Source organism: Anguilla rostrata, chromosome 8, assembly GCF_018555375.3.
Source record: "Anguilla rostrata isolate EN2019 chromosome 8, ASM1855537v3, whole genome shotgun sequence".
Lineage (NCBI taxonomy): Eukaryota > Metazoa > Chordata > Actinopteri > Anguilliformes > Anguillidae > Anguilla > Anguilla rostrata.
Genome location: NC_057940.1, coordinates 40,024,188 through 40,049,274, shown reverse-complemented (window position 1 = coordinate 40,049,274; position 25,087 = coordinate 40,024,188). Strand labels below are relative to the sequence as shown.

General features: G+C 45.0%; 1 protein-coding gene across 1 annotated transcript in view; it reads left to right on the top strand.

The window, feature by feature from the left end:
* trappc9 (trafficking protein particle complex subunit 9) overlaps window positions 1-23,124 on the top strand; it is a 307,504-nt gene extending 284,380 nt beyond the window's left edge. The window contains exons 25-26 of the mRNA XM_064345606.1: window positions 21,115-21,338; window positions 21,715-23,124. Coding sequence (XP_064201676.1) covers window positions 21,115-21,338; window positions 21,715-21,894 — 404 coding nt within the window. The 3' untranslated portion in view covers window positions 21,895-23,124. The remainder of the gene's footprint in view (window positions 1-21,114; window positions 21,339-21,714) is intronic.
* Window positions 23,125-25,087: the final 1,963 nt, after the last annotated feature.

Here is a 25,087-nt window from a genome sequence, read left to right as displayed (position 1 = left end):
AATGGTTAGCAAGCTGTCCCTTACAGCAACTGGCTTTAATTGAAATTTTGTATTGGATTTGGCGACGCTTTGTGTCTTTTCGAAATCGATACAGGGAGAGTAAGGTAAACGTGCTAACGAGCTCCGGGGCTGTAACAAGAGGTGTTAGCCTGTGTGGAACAGCGGCCTGCTGTTAAAGCACTGTGTAGCTTACAGGGTTACGTGCGTCTCGTTTCCAGCCCTCAGTGAATGGAAGTAAGTGTCTCTCCTCTTCTCTTTGATTCGTTACATATCATTATTTCCCTTCCGGTACTGAATGAGCGAAACGGAAAAAAATACTTGTGAAGGGATCTGCGGACTGAGCCTTGCGTGACGCATTTTATCTCCGAAGAATTATTGGCTATTGTTTTTGTCTTATCTGACTCTGCACTAGCTTATGCTAAAGCACTAGGATTTCGGATCAAAAAGACAAAATGTTTGTTAATGCCTCTTGGACCACTTTTTAGATAATTTGTTCAGTCCTTTTAACACTATGTAATGCACATTTTTACCTCTGACTAGGACCATTGAGGACATTATCATATGCTTTCTTAGCAATCCAGTATCTGATATCACCTGCAGGAAGAAAGTTGTAATTATTTGCTATCTATAATGGATTAGCAGGGATTTGTTTGTTAATGGCTCATTGATTTAGGCTCGAAGAAGAGGCTGTGTGCTCTGTGGTTCACTACCAGCCTTTATATCAGTATACTACTGCTGAACTGGTCATCAAGCGAGCGACCTGGTTAACTTGGCAAAGATTAAGGGTGGTTTTTGTCTTGCAAAAAAAAGGAGGTCTGGACCTTTCAGTATTGATGGGCCAGCAAGTTTATAAGACCAGTTCTGGAGCCTTTAGCCATTGCTAGCTCACTAGTGGTCTGGGTATGGGCCTGGGGGGGTCGGCCGAGAAGCAAATATATGTCACAGCCAATTAAGTCCACAAATATATGGCACAAAAAATATTTTATTTGTAATGGACATTTTATAAATGTTTTTGCTGCCCTTTCGTCCTGAATAAACATGCCCGAATGCCCAAGTGCTCGTTTGAATTTATGTTGATAAATATCATACACATGTAACGCTTTTGGATATAAATACTGGAAAATGTTTGCTGTATATTTAGAAAACTCACTTTTTCTTCTCAAGGAGGCATTTTGCTTGTGCTGGGCCCCATTATTTAGTTATTTATTTATTATTATTATTATTTCTACACATAAATACAGCGGGATATTGTGTTTCATGCATTAATATAGTATATAGTGAAATACATTGATACAGTATTGCATTTCACAATTAATGCAGAAGCAGATAGCATCTGATGCACTTATTCACCACATGGCAGAGTTCCCTGTCATCGATGATTCCGGGGTAAGTGGCAGCAAACTGCATTCAGACCGAAGTGGAACAATGAAATAATTGCACTCCTAATGGCGTTTAGGTTGTAGATTGATGCGGCGCCCCGACAGGAGCAGCAGGGCTAAGCAGCGGCGGATCGACTCGGAGGCGTCGCTCAGCCTCAGAGCCGCGTGGCGCCTCACATCCACGCTGCATGTGACGCTAGCGCTGTAGCCGTCCGTCAGAAGCGCCGGAGCGAGGTTCGGCCCTTCCCAAACGTGAGCGACGCAAACCAGGCGCGGGGGGGGAGCTCCGACTGCCAGGCTTAGCGTGGACGGCCCGGAACTTCACACAGAAACGCTCGTTGTCTCCTGGGAGATTACCGCCGAGCACCCTGCGACAGCAGGGCTGGTGTTTTTCTTTTGCGCGCGTTTTCATGTGCGTTCTGTTCGTACTGACCTTCACGGACCCCTCCCTTCGTCCGAGGGGAAGCACATCAAAGCAGCAGACGTCTTATCGGACCTGGGCCAGTCCCCAGCTGTTTTTATACGCTGTGCCCTGCGTGATGGGCGTCTGTTTCAGCAGTGCAGAACTGGGATGTGTTACAGCCCTGACGGTTCCTCTGTGAGGTAGTGTATTTAAGGCAATTACAAGGCGGGGGCATTTTTTTAATCTCCGTTACCGAGCGGCGCCTGCGCTGCATCACTTGAGCGGGGGATGAGTGCCGCGATCGCTGTCGGACGCTCATCAGGAGTTCGGAGGGAACGGGCTTCCGAGAACCCTGACGCAGCGGGGCTGTGCTAAATCATGCCGTTACTAGACCCAGAGTCCCCTCCCTCAGAATCCCCCACCCTCCCTTCCCGCGTGTAATCCAGGGTGCGTCTGTGTGCCCGGAGCACGGGAGGGGGCCGGGGATCGACCGGGAGCCACGCCGCCGCACGCGCTATTTAAAGCTCCGGCCTCGGCTCCGGGGGCCTTCTGCCCTTGACGACAGATCTGGAATCAGCTCGCACGCCCCCGAGTCCTGACACCATGTGGCCAGAGATTTTGATACTGATCCAGGATCAGCCGCTGAGGGTGGACTGCTCCTACGCGCGTTTCTCATGCCCTCTCTCTCGCTCGCCGAGCTGAGACGGCTCCCGTGTACGCACTCTTTTGTTTACTGCCGTTGTTGACATCACAGCCGGTGACAATTTTGTTAGTGCTGTTATTCCATACAGGCAAATGTTATTCTCAGTACATTGCTATAATGAGTAGAGTATTCCATGGTAGAGTAAAATGATGTATAACAGGATTGTCATTCTCTGTAACCTCTGTGTTCATACACACATATGCATCTGAACAGTTGTGGTGGTATATGTAAACAAGTTGTCCATCACACTTTGACTATTATTACATACTGCATAGTATACGGAGGTCTCTATTCACTATAATAGGACAGCAGTCAGTTTTTGATAGTGTCCTCAAGCCTTTGGTCCCGAGAGTCTGTGTACTCACATGCGCACATACTTTGTTCTTGTACGTAATTCTTGTTAGCTTGGGAGTCCGCTCTGCTGTGTGTAAATTGATCGGGTGGCATGTATAGTAATGAGTTCCTGTGGACATCGATGAAGCTGTTGAGTTTCATCCACCCGTCAGACCTGCACAGCGATACCAATCAGTTTTCACAAGTTAAGGTAACAAGCTTCTTCTCGTAAAGGGTCCCTTTTGAGATTCCTCCTGAATAGCCAAAAGGCTTCTGCGTTTCACTGCGTTCTGTTCTAATGGCAGAGCTAGCATTGATTCCAGCAGGATCTCTTGGCGAAAGCTTGCTTGGTAAAGCAAATGATTTCATTCTCTTTTTTTCCTCTCCTCTCTCAGCCCTGCCCCTGAGAATCGACTGTTGGCTTTCATCTCCTCCTGGGTCTTTTTATAAGACGCGGCAGTGTATTTATACAGATCCATAACGTGAGAACACATAAGTTTGGCCTCTTCTTAATAAGAAAAATATGATGTATGATTATTGATGGCATGAATCTATATTAACTGGCCCTGGACGAGAGCCTCTCCAGGGAAATCAATGTCCATTTGCTTGTTTTTGTTTGTGCCGTCAAAAGGACCTCTCCTCCATCATGTTCCCAGCTTTGGTTGCTCTGTTAATGTTTTTGTTCCTGAACATTATGAGGAGGCACCGAGTCGCTCATTGTTCTGCTTCAGAATATGCAAAACGAGGGTCTTTCATTACACTCTTAGCAAGTCTTTGTTGTGGTTGTTTATTAAATTGCACCCAAGGTATGTAAATGGAAATCTGAAGCTTCATTTATATGGTGATTTTTATTCGCTCAAATGCTTCTTATTTTCTAATAGATTTCTGTTTCCAACTACAGAGCATTTAATTGTGATTATAAAAAGAAGGCATTTTTGCCTTTTTGCGTAGGTGTTAAAAGTTTGGCCTGTTTGGAGACCGTGCTTAATTTAGCTCATCTATTTTCAAGGATCTAGACTGCTTCAGAAACTCACATTAGACATGAACATTAGAACTTCATTAAAATAAGACTCTTTTTTTCAGACCCAAGAACAGTCTTTCTTTTAGTTGGAATGGCGGCCTTTCCATTCACTTTCCTTTGCCCAGTGTCATTGTGTATGACATCATTATGTAGCTTCTTCATTCTATAGGCGATTCATTATATATTTGCTTCATTCTATAGGCACTTCATTCTGGATTTGCTTCATTTTATAGCCGTTTCGTCTCCTGTTTCTTGTATTTTATAGGTACTTAGGTTCTCCATTCTAGAGTTGCTTCATGGTATAGTTTCTTCGTGGTTTCATCTTCTGCGGCCTTTGTTCTCTGAGAAGGGAGTCAGCCGGCAGAGCCCTCTGACTCAGCATGCAGAAGCTGTCCTCTCAACCAAACATGCTTTCGATGGGCCTGGTCCCACTGGCGCATCTTAACTGTGGTGGGAAATCCATAATGAGGCTGTAGTTTGAGACGAGTGACCCCTCCCCTCACTTAACCCCTTAGCGCACATGCCAAATCTGGCCAATCCTTGCCCATTTAGGGGGTATCCTATTTAAAGCTTTATAACTCCAGATGTGAACACACGAGATTGAGCTTAAATGAAGAGACATTTGTACATTTAATATAGCTTAGATTACTTTATATTCATAATTTTGGAAGAAATAAAGTGCCACAAATGCACTTGTTTAGGCAAAAAATTGAAAATGAATGTGCTATTTTTTAGTTCGCAATGAAATACTGAGAAATTGCATATATACAGCAGGTTAAAGTATACATGTCCGGGATCAAAAACTTCTTGACCACAAATTCATAAAATCTAAGGGTGGATATGCAGAACTACTAAAGATCTATAAAGCAAAAACTAAGCGGTGTACCCAGCATCTCCAAATCTACCCAAAATATCTAAATTATGCATTGCTGTAAATCACAACATATTCATGTATTTCAATACAAGTCAACTGTTTTTACTCAAGAAACTGTTGCATAATTTTCAAGTGGGAATTACAAGCTTTCCGTCAGTACAGTGGTCTAAAATAGCTAGGGGTCCAGAAACATACTCAAAATCTCTCCAAATAGGAATATAATGCTTTTTGTCCACTGTAAAGCATATAAATGAGCCCCTTATGAAGGTTTAAGGTGAAACTTAAACCTTCATAAGGTTTAACCTTCAGATTTTTAAATCTGATGTCAGATTTAAAAATAATGCAAAAATATTGTCACACAATGCTGTACAGTACCTAAATGTGTAATAATTAACTCTTGTATGTATTTATATACTCTGTACTCTCCTATGTTTTCTTGTATAGGGATAGGGTGAACCATTTAAAACCAATGTTCCAACTCGTCATCACTGCACGTTTGTTAGCAAAAATGTTCTCCAACACTCTTCGTCATCAACTGTTCACAAAAGTTTTACAGCTAGGTGCAGCGTCTTTGACTGCTACCAGAGTGAATGCGTAAGTGAATGCAATGATAAGAAAATTTTCAGTTACGCTGACCTATAAAGCGCTATTCCAAAAGCAAAATTAGACATGTTATACGTTGTTAGAAAGCTTATACTCTCACCTACTGAATAAATGAACTGTCAGTCAAGCCAGTCTGTACTAAAAAGGGCGACAACGCCGTAAACAACACGTGTGGTATTACGCACAGCTATTTTTGAAGGTACCCAGGTGTCACAAATGCGTGTATATTTCACAAACGGATCGTCCAAGACAATATATGACCACTCTGTCACAAAAGGAACATCTCTACACGTAAAATCAATGTTATGGTTGTATATTTATTCAATATTTAGTCCTAGATTTTGACTGTAGAATGACATGGTATCATTTTTTAAAACTTTGTCTCGTTGATTTCGTTATTCAGTGAGCGGCGTTTTCACTGCTGTATTAGCATATCTTAGGGCTATTGTCGGGTTTATCTTGTTGCTATGACGGAGTACGATTTTTGTGTGGTGAAAGAATATTTTTATGAATGCTGAGATAGATAATATTGTCCATTATGTCATGGGTGGGGGGTGTAGTTGCAGATGAGACTGCAGGGAGGGGGTGCGTGTTAAATGAACGACCAGAGCGACAATGGTGCCGTTTTCGGCATAGTTGTCGTGTATCGTCTACTAATGAAACTAAACAAACAAAGCGTTTCTGTTTTTAACTCATACTCTGGTTGCAGTAGCACCGAATGTCTGAGTTCAGTAATCTGGGTACGTCTGCGTGCCGACCACTAGGGGCTGTGCGCTAAGAGGTTAAATGGAAGGCTTTTCTCCACACCGACCTTCTTGCTAACCTTTCAGCTCTGCTCTCCCACGCCAGCCACGGCCAAGCCAGACAGTAGCTGGGTGCCAAATGAGAGCGGAGACCTGCATCACATCTGGAACATGACTCAGTTTATCAGAAGGCCTGTGAAGCTTTTCTGTCCTTGAAAATTCCTGTTCCACAGGTAATGTCATAATTGGTTCTGAGAGTGAGAGAAAGAGAAAGAGAGAGAGATTGTGCTTGCCTTTTTTTTAACTCTCCACAACATAAAACGCAGATCCATCCTCTGATCCCTGGCCCTCCCAACTCCTGTTGTGTCCATCTTCTGTTTAACACTTTTGTCACTCCTCCATTTTCCCATTATTCCTGACATTTATATGGTAGGGCTGGACCTTCACCGTGACAACCTGCATTTAAGACCTCTTAGCGTACTTTCTGTTGGTGTGGATCAGTGGATTGAAATTCTCCCTGGGTGGCCAAAGATCCTGTAATTAACTCAATTTCAGTTTCTCACGGTCACCACAGGTGCTCCCATTTGAACTTTTACCCAGGCCATGCCTGTCAGTCGACTGAAAGCTGCCATTATTTCACCTTTACGTGACAACAGTGAAGCAAAGTTTTTAAAAGTGTCATATTAGCTAAGGCTAAAGAATATGACAGGCTGCTGGGTTGCTCACTCAGTAAAAGCGCCACTAGCGGTGGATGAGTGTGCCCATGCCGACTGTGGCCCGCATCCCTCCCCTGCATCATCTAAAGGATACAGGGGAGGGATTCAGTTGGGGGGGGATAGCAGTGTTCATTGTTACTACAGCTCCTGTTGGCCAGGGACACCCGTGACTTTATCTCTGCACATACGTATGATTGGGTCTCCTCTGCCCCCACTCCGCACATGCGCAGCTTGTGGCTGCGGTGTGACAAGAAGCAGCTGTCTAACAACGTGTTTCTGAGGCGAACCCCAAAATGTCTCCCGAGCTGGCAGCATAACTGTATATGTGCACGCTTGTACATGATTCATGAAGTGGACATTCCAAATTTGGGTGCGATTGGCGATGCCAAATTTTAAAAAAATATTTAAAAAAAGAATACGACAGGCTTCTGAATATTATTATAAAGCTTTTACTCCCACTGTACGACATTTGTAGTAGGACTGTAATAGTTGGACTACAAATGTCACACAGAGCTCTCTCAGCATGCCAGGACTAGAGCAATACCAGATGCTTCCGTCAAAACTCCAGCCACAATGGATGGGCTACACTGGAAGTCCTCGGTTGTCTTGAGTCTGTGCCCAGTCTTAGATAAATAAATAATACCCTCAGCAGGGCACTGCATACAAATTTTGTATTAAAAAAACAGTACCCGTTAGGGGTGAGAGACAGTCAAAATTGAAGCTGTGTCACTGAGTTAGTAGCACCTTTTAGGTCTAGTGATTCTTTTTTACATTCATTACGAACTGTCACACTTGACAGGTGTGATTCCTATTTTCAGGAATAACATTTTCCTTGGAGTGAAATAAAAAAGTCTACGCTGCGCACTCCTGAATATTTATGACTGAATATCACGTACGGGTCTGGGCATATGCGGCATATAGCACTTCCATTCGAGGCGATCAAATGACTCACGCTCTGGATTAGCATTTTGTTTTTCTTTCATTTTTTTCTTTTTTTTTTTTTGCTGATATCAAAAACAAACAGAATGACGGATGCGTGGCGGCTCGCGCGGGGGGGGGGATGAGTAACCGGGAGGGGAGTGCATTAAGGCCTCATAAAGCCGTCGTTTCCCGCGCGCCGCCTCGGCCGCGCCCGGGACAAGAGCGACGACCGCGCCCGTCGAGCGCCAATGAAGATGGATCTCCCCCCGTCGCTCGTGTCAGCGGCGGGAAAATGACGAATGGCCGTTTTTTTTTCTTTTCTTCACCTGTTGGATTCGCCGCCGCGTGAAGTCGTTTCCAAATGCAACAGGCGCTGGAATGAAAAATCACCTCTGTATAGTATAGGGACAGCCTCCCAGCACATTCCCCCAAAGAGCTCCCCGGGTAAACGCATTTTTTGGGGGCTGGTAGGAGACTGTTATAGGATTTGAAAAGGAACTGTTGGGAATTTGTCCTCCAAGTGTTGACTGGGATGGATTGAGCTGGGCCTCTAAACTGTTGCAACTAGTCAAATGTCTAATACACTGTTAGCTAGCGTCATAAGGCAAAATCTGTTCCATAGCAGAATTGACACGAGTTAATTTGAAATGCGTCTTATTGAAATACAGTAACGGCAGTTATTGACAGGGCATATCAGGCTCACCTCTGTATCTGGATTTCATCCCTCTGAGGAGTTTTTTTAACCTCACCTTGCTGGATTTTTGAGGACTTGGACTTGGTCCTGGCTAAAACGTCCAGTTTTTTCTGCGAAGCATCATTGTGACAGTGTCAGTGACAAATGCGGTTGAATTGAACAGCATACCTGTGCGGGTCCTAGAATAGCCACACTGGCCATGTGCTACTTCATACATGCATGCATGAGCCTGATGCTACTGAGCACATGTAAAAACGCAGCGTTCACATATGCAGTAGCTGTTCACATTCGCACAGCAAAGCCCCTCGAGCTATTTTGTCTTTTCATGTCGAGCCGGCCCTCTGTGAACTGGAGTGTGTAGGAGTGCCGCTACTGCTTTTCGGCAGAGTGGGAGGGTGATGTTCAGTGTTTACATTGTGCACAGCTTGTGGCGTGCATAATTACTATGCTACGGCACGCGCTGTCGACCGATGACCCCGCACTTTCACAACGAAACGCTGCGCCAGTCAAGCCGGGCTCGTTCGAGCCTTCTGCTCCAGTGGTGATTTAACCGCACTCACATCTCCTTTTCCAGTCCGCGGACCCAAAACTCTTTACTGGTAAATGGTAAATGGACTGCATTTATATAGCGCTTTTATCCAAAGCGCTTTACAATTGCCTCTCATTCACCAGAGCAGTTATGGGTTAGGTGTCTTGCTCAGGGACACTTCGACACTCCCAGGGCGGTTATCGAACCGACAACCCTCCGACTGTCAGACAACCGCTCTTACCTCCTGAGCTATGTCGCCCCAAAATGTCGCTCTTACCTTCCTGTCGCTCTTACCTCCTGAGCTGTGTCGCCCCTATGTCATTACTGCACGCTATGCTGTTCTGTCACTAAATAATAGCTCATAAACAATCAACTGTAATATAAACTTTGACCCGTGAGGCACAAAACAGGGCTCCCATTCCCCAGAGTTTACCAGCAATGGTTAATTGACTTGGCAGACACTGAACGTGAACAGCATTAAGCTGTAGGAAACCCGCGGTGAGAGAGATTGGCAGGGGGGATGATGGGAAGGGCGGAGGAGGAGGAGCGCGAGAAAGCCCCGCCGGCGGCGCTCACGGAGGAACGGGCGCGGCGCCGTCCGTGGGATTCCAGAGTGAGTCAGCGATCTCGCCGCGGAATCTCGACCGAGCCGGCCGCGCGGAGGGGAGAGCTGGGCTCGGCTGCGGGGAAGAGAAACGGGTGCGCGACGGGACTGAAAACCAGGGTTCGGCACGAGCGCCGGAGCCGGCTAAGAAAATGAAATATGGCTGTCTGTGCAACAGAGGCAGTGTGACTCCCGGTTTTATTTTTAGTCTGAGTGAGACGGTGCAGGTGAATGGAAGTGCAGGGTGTGCCACATTCAGGATAAAAATGCCTGAATACTGTTTCACCAGCTTAGACAGCGGCGAGCTCCTCATTCTGTAAAACTCAGTCAGGAGAGTGCAGTTCCCTTATGACCCGTTTATTGGAGCGAGGGTTCTTTATGGGAACTCTGCGTTGGGTTCCACGCCGAGTGCGCGACAGAGCTCAACAGACCGACCGCTGATTGGTTATGGGGGAGTACCGCCAAAACGCCTGATCTGTGTCGGTCCGCTGTCGCTCGGCGCGGTACGGGCGTGCCACTTGCCACCGTCCCAGCATGCTCGGTGGAGAGCGTACAGGAATGACACAGGGCTAGAGCTAGAGGCTGAGCGAGACCTGGGCCCGATTCAGCGTTTCGGAAATAAACCTGGTGCTTCTATTCACTCCTGCCCTCTTACCCAACCACTGAGACGGGAGACATTCCCAGTGGCACAAACATCCCTGCCCTTTTGACCGGTGGATATAGCTCTCGTGCCCGTCTGTTCAATTATGCGTGTGTGCTTGCGTGCGCACATGCGAGCGTGCAAGCGAGAGACGCACGATTTATCGGTTCTATAAATAGACGTTTGTTACAGTACAGCTATCCTTTCTGTGACAGCCCACGTCGCACCAACCGTGGGCTGAGCTGCAGTACAGTAGAGACTGATACGCCGTAAAGACAGGTTCTGCCAGCGTGCGTCTCCTACGTGTAAGGCCCAGCGAGGTGATCTGTTTTCATGGCACACCAATGCACGCTCCCTCACATGCTGGTCCCTGCCGTACTCCTCCTCTCCTTTGATGAAGACGGGGAGCTCCCCTCCGAGGCGCGGCGGTGGAAACGTGAGCGGTAAAATCGAGCGAGCGCAGGAGAGGGGCCGCCTCACCTGCTCCTCCCCGCCCAAACCCTCCCACACCTCACGTCGGTTATATCCACTTTCATGTCCTCCCCCTGTTCTACTCGTGGGACAGTGTGGATTTTTTGATGTTCAGTTCTCCCCTTCTGTATCCAGCTTAAAACAAACAAAAATGGCTCGAACTTCTAAGTATTGCCAGTCTCTGACTTAAAAGAATCAAATTGCATTCACATATTCATATATCGATGGAACTTGGTTTCTTGTCTTGGTACTTGGCCCGCACTGTGCTCATTACAGTTAGGCTAAGCTTGGTTTACGCCTGTGAGCCATCGACAGATCGCCCCACCCATTTTTGGGGGGTTTGTGAAGCCTGACTCTCCCATCGCTATAATGATCCCTGGAAAGGGGATTTTGCTAATTGTTTGGCGAGCTGATGGGAAAAGCAGCCAATAATTAGGACGCTAACAGTGCAGATGAGTCCAATTAGCATCCATAGACCGAACAACCAAGCCTCCTCCATGTCACTTTTGAGAACATGGAAACAGTGCAAACATGTAAACCTCTGTAATGCCTTCCCTGCATAGCTGCATAGGAAAACCATTGACTCCACTAATATCCCTATCTGCTTATATTTACCAAATTATACTGTGCAGCTCTGGGGATATTACACATTTTCAATCAATTTCATTCAGAAGCAAACAATCCATCTTTCATGAGGAAAGCAGTAATATTCCACCTTGCCCACAAAAGATGGGGGTCAATCTATCCAATCCTGAAATTGATTAGATTCTGTAAATTTAGACCGGGAAATGGAGTTAAGATAGAGTTTGCATGCATGGAGCTTGAGTCAGCATTGGCCGTTTGGATTGTGTTTAGCTTTGAATTGGAAAGATAATTGGATTCCACCGACTACAGTAAAGATGTCCAACTATAAATTCCCACTAAGCACTGCCATCAATTTCCATCGACCCCCCCCACTCAGAACGGCAGCTCCTGAAAAGAGGGCCAATGGTAAAGGCTTTGGAAACAATTGGTGAACTCTGAGAAGGAGAATTCAATATTCGGTTTGGAGGCAGACTGTTATTGCCATTGCTCAACAGCGATCAAAACAAGCATAATTAGAGACCAGCATGTAAATCCGCTGGGAGAGCCCTGCTTGGGGATTTTGTAGAAGGTTGATGTATCTGACACACTCTCCCGGTTTTCCTGAAAGAACAGTTTGCACCTCACCGATCACTTCCTAATTAAACTACCTCCGCATAAATGTCTTCAGCACAGTGATGGAGAAAAAAAAAACATTTATCCACCCCCTTTCCCCCAACAAAACAAAAATGTAGTTATTTTTAAAATCATCTCTACAAATGTTTCCAATACATTTATGATTTGTATATATCTCACAGTTTTGGGAGATGTTTGAACAGAAAGATAAGGTACGGCTTGCTGAAATTACTACTCACCAAACACCAAATTGCTGCCTCGCAGCCGCGACCCTGTGTTTATAATCGCAAGCACAGATTGAATATCAGAACTTGTTTGAGTCAAAATGGTGGGAAAAAAAGAAGGCTCATTGAGACAGGCAGCTGCTGACAGACACTCTTGATTATTGGTTGAATTTCTGTTAAGTATGTATACATGACTCGATTCTTAAGACTGTAATTCATATTTTTCATTTTCTGGCTCTATGGAGATTTGAATTTATTCAACAACGGAGGGCAGGTGGTTGCACAGAATTAATATTGTGTTTTTTTTGGTGTTGCGGATTTTTGTCCAGAGTCCTTACATAAAGTGATATTCACCGACTCTTTACACATCATATTAAATGTCAATCTTTGTACTCCAGTGGAAATGTTTACCTTTTTCCAAAAAAAAGGATTTCCATAATATGGAAATTTAGTTTAAATTAACAGACCAGCTGAAAGTGTTGAATTCAAAACTATGCTGTTTACATCGTTCGCCTGAGCTGTCTTCCAAAATGTAATAAATAAACCCACCAAATCACCAGATCTGTCATGAAAGAGATGGATTGACGGGGACAGATCAAGAGACTGAAAATGATGATGATCTGCGAGGGGGAGAGATCATTGTAGAGCATATTGAGATGGGTTTCTCTTGGCACAGCAAGGAGGATTGTGGGACTGAAGGAGACAGCAGCCCCGCAATCATCTTTGGCACAATCACCATCAGCGATCCAATCAAAACTCAAACGCCAAAGAATACGAAAACTGTCCAAAACTTGGGTAGGGGAGGGGAGGGGAGGGGGGGGTGGGAGGGGAGGGGTTGCACACAGTCTATTTCCATGACCTTGAATTCCTCAGCAACAGAAGCAAAGGAAAGGCAGACAGTGTTCTTTTCTCTTGTATTAGTTTGGTGGAAGATAGGAAAACCGACTGTCAGTCTTATTTGCAGAAAGTCATGTGACGTTCTTCGTTCTGACGACGGGCCGGTTGGCTGTCGGTTGGGAGGCTCGCAGAGCCGGCTATACGGTTCAGGGCACAGACCGGCTCGGGCTGGGATAAATGGTGTTCAGGGCAAACCAACGCTGGGGGGTTAATAAAGACGAGTGTCCAGTGTGTCAGCCTGTACGCCTGCCCTTTACCTGGGGAAGCTGCTCTGGATAGCATCAGGCGAGCCATTCTACGGTAATTGTCCTCTGGAAAGGAACGCGTTTGCTGAGAAGAATTAACAACCTGCAAGAATATCCAGGCCTTCAAACTATGCCTTCAAATTATGTTGTGAGTCAAATGGTGTAGAAAATTCTAGAAGAAAAAAAGCAGTGAATATGGCAGTATGTTTTTTTTTATTCAAGAATTTTCTACACCATTTGGCTAACAACATAATAGCATTGCATTCGTAGCATAAATACACATTTTGGAAGGATAAGCCTGTAGTTTTTCTATTGAATTAGCGCACATATGAAATAACATAATGAAGTTAATCAACCAAGTAATTACTGAATTGTAATTAGAGTTTAATATCAGGTATACTTATTCTGTGATGTCGCCCACAAATATGGTTGCAGTGATATGGCCTATGAATTTCTTTGTCAATGCCAACAGTACCCAGAGGCCCCAAAGCAACATATAATTGACCATAGTGTTTCTCTGGGAGAATATCTGCAGCAGGGTTATGACTTCATTGCTGCTCAGTCTACAGCTTCTCTGTAAAAAATTTACTGTTCACTGTCACATTCTCAACTTCTGGCATTGAGTAGCCTATTTAAGCACACCAGTGGAGTATATCAAAGCAGCTCAGCATGGCATAAGTAGCGGGACACTCCTGAAAACATAAATTAGATACGTCTATGGCTTCAGGAATATTTCCCCAAAGTTCAGGAGAAGTGCCTGAACCCATTTTTTCATATCTAATTGTATTTTCATGGGAGAGCTCAAAGGTCAGGGGAGCAAATAGCTAGGGAAAGAGTGGTTGCAGTGGCAGCAGAAGTGCTGGTATGCCCGCTCCCTAATGTATGGAGAGCATTGCAGTAGATGAACTAGAGTTACCTTTGAGCATTTGTAGAATCAAAATTCTTTTCAAAAAGATAAGGAAAAAGATGGTCACAGCAGACAGTGTATGTCACCTGACCATGAAGACCTAGATCGTGCCAAGTAGCCTTTATTGACACTGCTGTCCAATTCTGTTTACACTCCTCTTCGCTTAGCAGCCATCAATTCTCTTGCTCGACAGCATTCTGTACATATTTATAGAGTTCGACTTGAAATATCACCCATTTTTCACCGAGCCTAGAAGTGGAGATTTCCACTCATCAGCCAGGGCAGGGATGCTACACTTGGCAGCATAACCAGATGCTGCCATCACCGGATTAAGCCGCACATCTTGATGGCCTATAAAATATTAGAACCAACAACCACTATAATAAGGATTTTTGTGGACCTCCTAATTATTTGGAGACATTGGACAGTGGCCATCAGTAGTGACTTGACTATTGTTCTCTTCTCAGTTTTTTCATGTTATTTCAAAGTGTTTGCGCATTGAGATTGCTGTATGGAAAACCAAAATTCGCCACCTGGTTTTAGCTGAATGATGTTGTATTTAAAGCCGACATTCTGTTGAGTAACTATTTACCAGATCACAGAACTATATCTGATGATGTCTCAATATCACATCAAGGAGATCAACTGTTTTATTTCCTCTCTTCTCTTTCATTCATTTAGTAAATACCTCCGCGCTGTGTCTAATCTCTGTCTTCTTTTTATAACGGCACAAAGAATCTCAAAAGTGAGTCGTTGAGGAGAAGAAAGACAGAAATAACCGGGGTGGTTGTTATGGTGATAATTATAAAAGGAGCAGATGGGCTGGAGATATCAGATGTCGCGGGGTATTTTTAGCTGCGCGGCGGCGCGCTCCAAGCCCTTACAGCGACTGCCGAAGCTCCCCGTCAGCGGCGCCTGGCGCTCGGGAGCGCGCTCGGACCGCCGGGGCCCACTTTCCATTCCACAAGTGTTCCCTGGCTCCGCCGCCCAGCAGGCAATCTGCGCCTTCCCACCAGCCCTCGGGGCCCGCCTTGGCTCCCGCTTTTTTCCGGGAGCCCGCTTTTCCTCGTCCCTCTGCCTCTTTTGCTCCTTGAAGCCACCTGTTTTCCCTCCTGAACAGTCCCCTCGCCTCTCCTGGCAGAAAGTGCTACCCGTCGCCTGGCCAGGGGGCTGGTGAAAGGAAAGAAAGAGGAGGAACGCGGTGAACGCGGGCTTCCTTCTTGTGACCCGTGCCCACGCTCTGTTCTTCTTCCCTCCTGAAGGGTTGACAAACGTAGGATAAGTACTGTAGGGTCCTTGGCTCCAGTAGCCCCTCACACTATTGGCTTCCATTTCTAGCATCCCAGTAAATCTGGCCAGGTTTTCTTGCATATGTCGTTGTGGGGCATTTGCCAAGATACTATATTAAAGCATCTTGGGTGGGTGCGTTCTAATGAGCTGATATCTTGTAAATTCCGAACTGAAAATGCACTTATAAAATGCGGTTTGTTTGTTTTTTTGTTCTTTGTTTTTTTATGATATTGGATATCAGTGATATCCCATGTTTTCTCATTTAAAATAGAATATATAGGATATTATTTGGAAATCTTTTCTGTAAGCACAGATGCTCAGTAGAGTGTTTTTTATTTTATTTTTAAGTTTAAAGTGTTTTTATAGGTTCAAGATCAGGGCAGATTCAACGTCTCGCAATCAGCGATATCGTTTTCACTGCTTTAAAAACGGAACGGCTGGAGACTTTATGGCGGAAATAAAATACTGGGCAGAACTGAAAACTAACGTTATGATGTTCAATAACCCGTTCAGCTCTGTTTAATTCAAAGTATTTACATTTAATATTTGTGTGCAGCTGAAATGGCAGCGATGTTTTTATGGATTGGTTTGTGTATTTGTGGAACAGCTTGACTACGTAATGCAAATCTCAGTAGGGATTTCTGATAATGTAAAGTAAGGAAGGATTCCATCTTGAATATGTTTAGTAGCGGAGTGAAGACAGTTTTAAGTTTTAAAAAAAAGTGTCATCATAAGTTTAGCTCACAGTTCCCCAATAAATTTTTGTGTCTTGGTTCTGCGGGCATAACTGCAAGCTATCTGACCCCTCAAAGGAAGAACACGTCAAAGTCAGGACTTCCTCCTGTGGGTTGGGTAGGGGTCGGCAGGGTGGTGCTGACCCTAAGACTCAGACACCCTGACCACCTCAACCCGTGTGAGGTCATCCAGTCGCACTGCTGAGAAGAGTCTGATCATAAACAATCCAAATTCCCAGCACCTACCATGACTCAGTATACTCCTAACAAAGGGAGACTCACTGCTGTCTTCACTGAAGTCATAGCTGAATGATGTATTTGTGGGCCAAGATGTGCACTGTAAGTGTATCTGCGATGTTCCTTTACCTACATTTTTCAGTCTTTGTGTTGAACACACTCTACCATAGCCTCATAGCCTATCCTGTGTTGTATTACTAGTCATTCTGTGAGGATTTGTTACTCAGTATTGTACAGTGTTCAAGGCAACCTCTGAGTGCTTTCATTTACAACTTGAGCTACAGTAAGACATATTTGAAAGGAATGTGTATTTCACTCTATTCCTGCTCAGCTGTTTTTCAGAGGAAAGAAATGTGTATGTTTGAACAGCGTTGGAACATTCCCCTCTGTCACCACCCCCCCCATAGCACTTTGGTATGCCTGTGCTGTTGTACCCCAGTAAGATATTCTCATGTACCACTGATGTGCTTAAAAAATACTGCCATCTTTAGAAATGAAAGTTATGTAGATTATATTCCCAAGACCAAATCCCTTCTCACCCCCAACACAAACACGCATGCATGCACACACGCACGCACACGGACACGGACATGCACGCCACACACACACACACACAATGCTTGAGTCTATCATTCAGGCCAGAGAAGTTGCTTGAATTATTTCCTTAATCCCTGAAAGTGTGGGTGACGCATCACCAGAACAGGATGGAGAGCTGGTTCAGAGCAGGATGCATTTACTCAAAGTGTCTAGCATACAGGCCGTAATGATCGTTGTGGTGTCCTGATAAAAGTCTGCTTGTTCCACAGACCGCCATTAAGGGCAGAGATCTGATCCTGTGGTATTTTCTGCTTTTAGATTATGCCATTTGGCCTCCGCGCGTCCCCATTATGATTAGCGATAGAACGAGAGGTCTTTCCTGTGATGGGCTCCGGAGCGATGGCGGGTCAGGACATTGGCAAAGGCTGCCGATTCCAGAGTGCTCAATTCTTACTCAATTTTTTTAAAAAAATGTATTTATTGTGACGCGCGCCGCGATGCCAGTGCACATGCTAGGCGAGGGTCGGTTGCTGTGGTGATGCCGCGGCTCCACGCTCCCGCGCTGGGGCTCGAGCAGCTGCAGCGCTCAGATTAAACGGTCTCTGTGAGAGCGCCATAGCTGCAGCCGTGCAGAGGTGTGGCGTGAGGGCATGCGCCGCGTCCCATTAGGTTTCACACTCCATCATCGGGGAACGTTGTTGCAGTAAATATATTTCTGTGCCAAATAATTTCTTTATATCTACAATATACGGGCATATTGATTTTTTTTTTTTTTTACTGTTCAGTCAGTACCAAGCAACTTGAATTTCTTCAAAATTTGACTTCTTTTTTGCAACTAAAATGTATTCCAGGAAAAACATTCCGTTGCTATATTTTGAGAAAAACTATGCACGACTTCAAGTTGAGGACCAGACGCCGTAAAAATGTTGCTGAACGTACTCTGGCGAGCAGATGAAAGGGTTGAAGGTGTATGCATTCTTCTGGTTTCCTTTTTTGGCAAGATACGTACTACCAGCGCCCACAAGCGCAATCAATCAAAAGCAGTGCGCAACAAAAGCTCAGTCACATCCCAAGATACTACAGCGCCCCTCTGCCTCAGTCTCCCTCTTCCGCATTCTCCACCTTCCCTCGTTACACGTCCTTCTCCCTCTCTTCTCTATCCGTTTCAGTTCCTTTCTCCCTTTCTGCCTCCTCCTCTTCCTTCATCTTCTGCTTTTGAGAGCTGGGAGTGATCGAAAAAAAATCTTTTTGATACGTCCCATTAATTCTAGCTCGTTGGGTTTCTATGGTGAGGCTCCCTCTGGGCCGTGTTTACCCAGCTCCAGGGAGAGCGCTGTAAATCACACACCTGCTTAATGGAGCTCCGAGCGGGAGGGCAGTGCGATCCGCCGGCCTCTGAATGCTCTAAAATTAGCGTTCAGACCAGCGAGAGAGGGGCCATTATGGCTCTGTCATCAGGAGTCACAGGTTAGCCAGAGAAAAATACCGACATGTATTTATCATGTCGCGGTTTCTGAAACCCTCTGTCAGAACGCATTAAGGAAGTACGAGGCGTACGGCAAAGCGCTTTGTGAATGCGGCGGCCAATCAGAAGCCCCTTTTTTGGCGCTTTTCGTAAAATAATGGACAAATCGCAGCGCTTTGTCTGTGCGGCCTAATGTGTCATTTGGTCTTGAATTAGGACATTTACTGGCTTGGTGAAAGGGTCACCGATGTCCGTGGCTCCTGGATCAAATAACAAAGAAGGCTGTTAGACACAGTGAAATTGCTGCAGGGCTCATTTTTAAAATGGTGCGGTCATATGAAGCCTTTTTAAAAATGTGTTCTGCTGTCCGGTTTTCTCAGTGAAATCGGTCCTTCTCAGCAGTGCGTAGAGCTGAAGAGCTAGGCTGTGAATTTAAAACCCCTCTCGCAGTGCCCTTCTCATTTATTTTCAGAATTAGTATTTTAGAATATTTGTGTTATTATATTGGAGCGGTTACACTGCCAAAACTGGTTAGCCACAGTTTGTCTTTGTTTAATTGGCATATGATGTCATGTGTAAAAAAAAAAAAAAAAAAGTTAATTTCTTAGTCACTACTCAGGAGGGTGGAGGAGTCATTCTCAGTCCTCTGCCAACTGATTATGACTTTGGCATTTGGTCTTTTCTGTCATCTCTCCAGCTTGTCTCAATAGCTGTGTTAATTTAGATCATGTTTCATGTGGAGGAATTTATATTTCCTCCTGTTTAGAATGGATGCACCTTTAATTTCCCATCGAGCAGCCAGCCTTTGAAAAATAAATATAACCACTTAGTGAGGTGTCGCATTAGGAGCGATTTGATTGGCTGTGAAGTGCAGGTCCAGCGGCGAGGACATTTCAGCCAAAACAAAATGGCCGAGGTGTCAATAGAAGCCTGTTTCACGGGTAAATATGTGCCAGCATTAGCTAAGTGTCCCAACTGCTGGGAACAGCCTCCCGACAGAAAGAGAAAAAGAGAGAAAAGCCAAAGGCCTGAACCCATTCATGCCATGATTACGCCGTGGAACCTGTCATTCGGAGGTTGCGGGTTTGAGTACTAGGTGTGGCACTGCCACTGCACCCTCGTGAAGGGCGCTGAAAAACTGAATTATCCAGCTGCACAAATCGCATGATTTTAAAAGTGTCGTTTGCGCACGTCGCTCTGGATGAGTGTCTCGGTGTGTAAGTGTGTAAATGCACACGCGTCGCCTCCCTGGCCGTGAAGAAGGGATGGCAGAGAGGACGGGGCTGCGGTGGAGGAAGAGAACGTCACACGCGGGATGCTCATGGATGAATGGCTCTGTCTCCGCTCTAAGGCAGGAAGCCAGGTCGCCGTGCACTCCGAGCGGTAATCAGAAATCGAACGCGGCCCCTAGCCGTCCTCCAGTTCGGTCTCCTCCGCTCAGCGGAACTGTGGGCCTTCCCGCCTTCTGCCGGCAGATTGAAAGTGATGCTTTTATTGCGCCTCTCTTTTAGCCTCGCAGACCATAATAGATGCCCCCCTCTGGGTTGTTAGCGGCTGGGGAGAACGCTCAAATATGATTTGGTTCCTTTTTTATTAAAACGTTTCGTCTTGAGACGCAAACTTTAGTCGGGTTCACATTTGAAAGAGATCCCTTTCCTCGCGCTATTGGGTGTGTTAGCGCTGAAAAAGGAGAGGTATCGTGCCTCGGCTTTTTAAATTATGATCATCCGATCGTTTAAGTGCAGTGGTGATCAGCGATCAGAAGGGTCAGTCTTCTCAGGCAGCAGGTGAGGAGAAAAACATGCAGACCTGCTCTAAATGAGTGGCCGCTTTCTGAGGTAACGATGCAAAATGAAATGGCTAGCGGTGGCTAGCGAAGCCTCCATAATCCCGCCACGGTTCTCTCAAAGCGCACTGCGTCAAGTTTGACACCTCAGCTCTGCAGTCCGGACATCCGGTACGGTTGCCGCAGAAACGCTAACCCTAACCCTAACCTTCCAATGGGGGGTTTACCAGAGCAACAGGTGCTGGGCGGCGTTCGCTCTCCTCGAAAACGAAGAGGGGCGCCGCGTCAGCGTCCGCGGCGCATTAGCCAAATTGAATTTGCCGCTAATTCCACGCGGTCAGAAATGTCAGCGGGGCGCGGCTCCGCGGGAGCGCGTGGGCGGGGCGGCGGGAGGACCCGCGTCCCCGCAATCTCATTTGTCCCCGCTTGACGGGAATTAGTCATGCGCGAGATTGATAGGGACGCGCTCTGAATTCGTTCGGTTCCCCCGGCTCCCCCGGGCCTCGCCGTTAATGTCAATAAAAATGCGTTTTCGGCGGACGAATCATTGATCCCTCGCGAGAGACGGCGCGGCGGGGTTTGATGCGTGCTTTCATTTTCAGGAGCGGAAATGAGACGGGGCGGGGGGGGGCGGGGCGAGTAAATGTGTAAATTGCGTGTGTGAGCACCAGTTGAACAGCTGCTCAGATCCGTCACTGTTTCCGTCACAAGATTTCTCAACAGCCGAAGCCGAGTAGCTCTCATCCTGCCATTAGCAGCATTCTGCTTTTGTGCTGCTGACTTTTACGCTGCATGCCACGTCTTTTAACATCGTACACTGAGACTGTTTTTTTACAAAAGCACCGCTCTGTGGGTTCTCCTCTGGGGAGCAGCATTTTGAGAAGAGCAAATGCCTCCCACGCACATCCTTAGTGAAAATGCCCCAGGTGTCTGAACTCTGTCTCCTCTTCTGTCCTCGCAGACGTGGTGGTGAATGGGAAGCCGTGTGACTGCGACATCATCGCGGACTGCAAGGTCGGCGATATGGTGCCCCTAGAGGTCAAGCTGACAAACCGCAGCAAGAACGCGGTGGGCCCTTTTGCTCTGACCATAATCCCCTTCCAGGACTACCAGAACGGGGTCCACAACTACGACCTGCAAGACGCCGTCACCTTCATCGGTTCCAACACCTTCTATATTGAGACGGTGAGAAGGCTGCAATCTCTCGCATCTTTTTATTAAAGAAAAATCTTCAGGGCTCTATCTACATGTTTGTTTCGTTCCTTTTTTTAACATCCCATTTAAGTGATAATGCAGTACTTAAAGCCTTTCATCTAGGAAATTATATCTGAATATGGCCTCCTATACTCATTTTCCTTAATGCTATTATTGTCAATACCTTTGAAGTCAGTTTTGCAGTTTGTCAAGGAAGCAATATCAGGCATCTTTTCTAGATCTTTCAGCAGAGAAGATCTAAAAAGACTCTTTTATTAAGTAGGGAGGGAAGGACAGTGAAATATTGGTCCTGTTTCCCCCCGAACCCTTCCTGCTTACGTACGTTGACTTTGTCCTTTGTTTTCAGGTCAAGCCCACAGAAAACTCCATCTGTGTCGGCGCTCTCCTTTTCCTCTACACCGGAGACTTCTACCTGAACATCAAGTTCCAAGACGACAACTCGGGCCGCGAGCTCCCCTTGGCTTGGTTCTGTTTGCCCAGCGTCCACATTAAGGCCCAGGACCCCGCCCTTGAGATGGCCTCCTGAAGCTACCGGCCCCCCGTGTTTTCCAGGGACCTCTTTCTCACGTCGGGGGAACCCGGTTTGATTTCAGACGAGGGGCAGCTCTGAGCCGGCGACTCCGGTCCTCTCTTCAATTACACGGGCATCAGGAGCTTTGCACATAAATAGATTCTGTAACCTGCTGTATTCCTGTGTACATCCTGGTCTTAAAAGCCAGCGCAATGTGGCTAATAGTTTAGCAGTGCGCGACAACATGTTTTTGGGTCACTTTGACACTGAGGTCTTTAAAGATAATTCAGTCCCAGGACACAGGTCATCTGAGAAAGCAGTCCTTCCACACATGGAGACATTATCAGAACCTACCTGTCTTTTTTTTTTTTTGTTTTTTTTTTTGGAGGAGGGGTTTGGATCAAACGTCATCTGGGGGTCAAAATGATATAATAAGTCTACCTGCGCATCGAATGTCCCTGATCACTGAATTTTCCGTAAAGGACCTGGGAACCAGTCACAGAAAGCTGCGAAAAGCTAGAGTCAACGGCACGGTCTCTTTAACGTTCACTTTAGCATTCGCTGCGTGTGCTGTGTAAGTCTTCTCTGGATGCTTGTTGCTAAGGAAGTCTTCTCAAGGAAGAACTGAACTCTTGCCCCCCCCCCTCTTTTTTTTAAGATTGTGCCCCTTTGATGCAAACAGTCTTAAAGGCAAGTAGAACCAAATGCAATACCCTCACAGAGGGTAGAAATATATGTTCTTTATCACATACCAAACAATTATCTAGAGCATGGACCTTAAGCTCGTTTGTGATTCTTCAAGAGTCCATGCATCGTATACTTGGCGTTTCATAGGTTTACCTCTTAATAGTGTCCAGTGACCTCTGATTACTTTTATGGTTAAAAAGATCCTAGCAGGTTTCCAGCTTTCTGTCCTAACGGTATCAAAGGGTTACTGTTGAATACAAGAGGTGCATTAATGTATAAATAGTGCAGGATATGAACTGTTGCTGAAGATGTGTGAAATTCACCCTCAGTGTATGGCAGTAGGCAGATAATGGTAATCGAACTGTGTTGCATTTGAATTTACTTGCATGCTCATACAGTAAGTAGCTTGTTTCAGCACAAAGTTGGTACAGGCACATTTATACTACTGACCTTTTGCATTTATTTTATCCAATTCAAAATTCGATATCAGTAAAATATACAGTCCTTTGTGTACGCTAAGTCTTGTAAATAATAAATGTTGAAGTAGATGAACTATTACCAGAAGTGTTTTGTAGTGTTTGACTTTTGTCCCTGGGAAATGTCGAGGTGTGTGTACTCTTTCAGGTGAAAACTCTCTTTAGAATATGAAGCATCACTTTTCACCTACCCAGTTTTTCTGAGATAACGTCACTGCGACTATATCTGTATTTTTAATATAGGGAGAGTACTGTAATAGCATTCAAATTGCTAAACCGGCTTCCATTTTTTTGTGCATACAAGTGTTGATCCATTTCAAATTGCAAAGCATGAGATGCATTAGTTTTAATAAGCCTGAAAGCTCTCAGGAAAAAAGGGTATCGGCTGATAATGGACTTTTAATGCTTTAATGATAGTGTATCACAGTAACAGTCAACAGCAGAAAAAAACCATAGAGGTGTATAGTAGTATTAAGATTATTTATGCAGCATTCTGAATCCTTTCTTATTATGCCTTTAATGTTACCCTATTCATAATTTCTTGTCCGTTGACGACAATTTTTGGTTTCAGAGGTAAATTGTAGCTTTTGATCCTTTGCGATTCAGAACAAAAGCATGTTAAAATAGACACTTGTAATGAACTTCTATCTTAGTAATGTATGTACTTTTAATAAATTATGCTTGCACTTGCACTATTTTAAAATACAATTTGCATTTGAAAATTAGTTGATTATTTCCAGTAGCAAATATTACGCTACAGTTCATCACAATCTCTTGGCACACACTCTTATTTAGAAGGAGAACATCAGTATACACCTGTATATTCAGTATTTCAAAAAAAATGTTGGTTTGTTTGTTGAGAGATTATTTTGGTAAACAAAATCATATTTTCAGACAATAACCCTCTACCACCTTACTTTAAGTAATGAGCAGTGAGCATTATAGTGCAAAATGGCTTCCATTCATCACATTGGTTGGTCCTACATGCTGGTGGTATTTGAGATGAGCCTCCTCCCCCTTCCCTATAAAGCACTGTTGCTTTATTACATATATGCAGTTGGACTTAAGGACCATATGTATTCTGTCTTTACTTTTGAAAGTGTTCATTATGTCATAAGAAATCTGTATTCTTACTATTTCACATGTATCATTGGGATAGTCACTTTTGATAGACAGCCCACCACACGGTTAGCTACTGTAGCTTGTAGAAAATAGGGGCTATGTGGACAATAACTCCGACTCTGGCATTTATGAAACTGAAACACTGAATCAGCAGTAGGATCAGTGTGATGCATGTATGAGCAGCTATGAGTCAGTCTTGTATCAGCAGCTATGAGTCAGCCATGTGTGACCAGCTATGAGTCAGTCATGCATGAGCACCTATGAGTCAGTCATTTATGAGCAGCTATGAGTCAGTCATGCATGAGCACCTATGAGTCAGTCATGCATGAGCAGCTATGAGTCAGTCATGCATGAGCAGCTATGAGTCATTTATGAGCAGCTATGAGTCAGTCATGCATGAGCAGCTATGAGTCAGTCATTTATGAGCAGCTATGAGTCATGCATGAGCAGCTATGAGTCAGTCATTTATGAGCAGCTATGAGTCATGCATGAGCAGCTATGAGTCAGTCATTTTCAACAACCAATACTAAATCTTAGAGCAGTGGTCAGTATAAAAACTTTTTGTCTGGATAAAAAACTATAATGCCTTCATAGTATTGTTATTTTTGACTATTGTGTAATTATTTTATGTAAATGTTAAAAAATGATTTTGCTTTTAAGAAAGTTCAATTTACACACACTTTCTGCACCACAACGTCCACTTCCCTCAACACACACCAAGAAATATGATTTTCTCACAGGGTTCTTTGGGGAAATAACTACGGGGAATAATCTTGCCTCTTTTCTGTACTTTAGGCAGTGACGTGTACCTACTGCAGTAGATGCTCATATGCATAATATTCACATTTCAAACAAAAGGTCATATCCAAGAGAAACAGTCAAATACTGCACAATATTTATCCTCCCCACAAGTGAGCCTTTGG